The sequence below is a fragment of the Mus pahari genome, chromosome 21 (genome assembly GCF_900095145.1).
Source record: "Mus pahari chromosome 21, PAHARI_EIJ_v1.1, whole genome shotgun sequence".
NCBI lineage: Eukaryota > Metazoa > Chordata > Mammalia > Rodentia > Muridae > Mus > Mus pahari.
This window is the reverse complement of record NC_034610.1, coordinates 13,107,504-13,110,118: the sequence shown is the minus strand read 5'-3', so window position 1 is coordinate 13,110,118 and position 2,615 is coordinate 13,107,504. Positions and strand designations below refer to the sequence as shown.

Sequence of the window (2,615 nt, the reverse complement as noted above, 5' to 3'; positions counted from 1 at the left end):
AGGGACGCAGTAACCCCCTGCCCTGCAAATGGCATGCATTTCCTTCTGTTGGAACCTGCACCTGGAGCAGACCTGGGGTGCTGGCTCCACCTACTCTTAAAAGAAGCCTACCTTGCTGTTAAGAAAATACCTGTTCCTAGGGGCGGGGCCAGCGGCGAGAGGAGGAGAGCGGGAGGCCGCGGGGTGCGGGTGCCCGGGAGTTCCCTCCTCCTCAAGTAAAGCGTCCAGGGCCGGCAGTGCCGCCGTCGCTGCCTCCCGGCGCCCCGCCAGCAGGAGCAGGAGGTGGAGAAGGGAGAGGGCCCCACGGGCGTCCGCCTCGACTGGTCGCCTTCTCCCCGTGCGGCCTGACCCAGGGAAGGAGACTGATGGGAAGTAAGATCAATTGCTACTGAAAAAAATGGTTATATCCCTAGCAATTATGTAGTTCCTGCAGATTCCATTCAGGCAGAAGAATGTGGTATTTTGGCAAAATGGGTAGAAAAGATGCAGAAAGATTACTTCTGAATCCTGGGAATCAGCGAGGTATTTTCTTAGTAAGAGAAAGTGAAACTACTAAAGGTGCTTATTCCCTCTCAATTCGTGATTGGGATGAAATAAGGGGTGACAATGTGAAACATTACAAAATCAGAAAACTTGACAATGGTGGATACCACATCAGGACCAGAGCTCAGTTTGATACGCTGCAGAAACTGGTGAAGCATTACACAGAACATGCTGATGGACTATGCCACAAGTTAACAACTCTGTGTCCTACTGTGAAACCCCAGACTCAAGGTCTAGCAAAAGATGCTTGGGAAATCCCTGGAGAATCATTGCGACTATAGGTGAAACTAGGTCAAGGATGTTTTGGCGAAGTGTGGATGGGAACATGGAATGGAACTACAAAAGTAGCAATCAAAACACTAAAGACAGGTACAATGATGCCAGAAGCATTCCTTCAAGAAGCTCAGATAATGAAAAAGCTAAGACACGATAAACTTGTTCCACTCTATGCAGTTGTTTCTGAAGAGCCAATTTATATTGTCACCTAGTTTATGTCAAAAGGGAGCTTGTTAGATTTCCTTAAAGAAGGAGATGGAAAGTATTTGAAGCTTCCACAGCTGGTTGATATGGCTGCTCAGATTGCTGATGGCATGGCATATACTGAAAGAATGAACTATATTCACCGAGATCTCCGAGCTGCTAATATTCTTGTAGGAGAAAATCTTGTATGCAAAATAGCAGATTTTGACTTTGCAAGATTAATTGAAGACAATGAATACACAGCAAGACAAGGTGCAAAATTTCCAATCAAGTGGACAGCTCCTGAGGCTGCTCTGTATGGTCGATTTACAATAAAGTCAGATGTGTGGTCATTTNGAATTCTACAGACAGAGCTGGTAACAAAAGGAAGAGTGCCATATCCAGGTATGGTAAACCGTGAAGTACTGGAACAAGTAGAGCGGGGATACAGAATGCCTTGCCCCCAGGGCTGTCCCGAATCCCTCCATGAATTGATCAATCCTTGCTGGAAGAAGGATCCTGATGAAAGACCAACATCTGAATATATTCAGTCCTTCTTGGAAGACTACTTCACTGCTACAGAGCCGCAGTACCAACCAGGAGAAAATTTATAATGCAAGTAGCCCATGTGAACAGACCTGCCAAAACCTAGAGGCCGTGTGTGAGTTCTTCCTGCACAGGAGTGAGAGGATACTCTTCACTCTGCATGTTTCTTATGGTAAACTGGAATTCCAGATACAGTTACTCAAAACCACTTTTTTTTTTTTTTCTCCAAGTGTTAAACTCTAAAGTACCAGTGATGCATCTTACAGTGTACTTGAGGGTCCAGAGCAAGTACAGCTGGATAGTGTGACTGTGGGTGTGGCACGGTAAGAACGAGCGACAGGACTGCTGCTTACTAGTCACTGCCTTCTCTTCCCCAAACTTGCCAAGAGAAAGCTATTTATTGTTATGTATAAAACTTGGCTGTTACACCACAGTGAAATTCTAAGATCAAAGAACTTCATGGGGCCAAAGAATTCCATTCCAGTTTTTAAAATTTTCTAGAATTTTTTTTCTCAAAGTTCTTTTTGTTTGTTTGTTTTGTTTTGTTTTGTTTTCCCTGTTTAATAGTCAGCATGCACTCCTATCAGAGGCCTTCTTTTGTGTGACAATGGTCCAAGTCTTCCAAGTGCAAAACAGTGGATTATAAACAGCATCAAAAACTTTGGTTTAAACATCCATGGAATTTAGAAGCGTAATACAGTATGTTCACACTTTGTCCAGAGAACTGGAAAGCAAAACAAATTTTTCATATCAGTCATGTCTTGAATTGTTCAGCTTTGAATAATGAAGGTAACCAGAAAGTGGATTAATCTTTTACAAGGATGTGTTGATTTTTTAAGGGTTATATATACAATTGAAATTATTCTATCCAGTCCAAGGGGAAAATCTTTTAATATTTGCATAACATAAAAATAAAAAAACAAACCTAACATTTAAGCGGTCAATTTTTAAAAAATAAGTGGAGTACTATGAGGTGTTGCTAGTTTGTTTTTATGATTATGGGCTCCACAAATAGAAAACATCACTAGGTCAGGGACTTGAATGCACTTTGCTTGTATTGAGTATAG

At 42.5% G+C, this 2,615-nt stretch overlaps 1 protein-coding gene across 1 annotated transcript; it reads left to right on the top strand.

Annotated features, from left to right (window-relative positions):
* Positions 1 to 468: 468 nt before the first annotated feature.
* LOC110338473 (tyrosine-protein kinase Yes-like) lies at positions 469 to 1,616 on the top strand. Its single transcript, XM_029533037.1, is given in 1 exon segment — positions 469 to 1,616. A coding segment is annotated over 1 exon segment (756 nt). The 5' UTR covers positions 469 to 860.
* Positions 1,617 to 2,615: the final 999 nt, after the last annotated feature.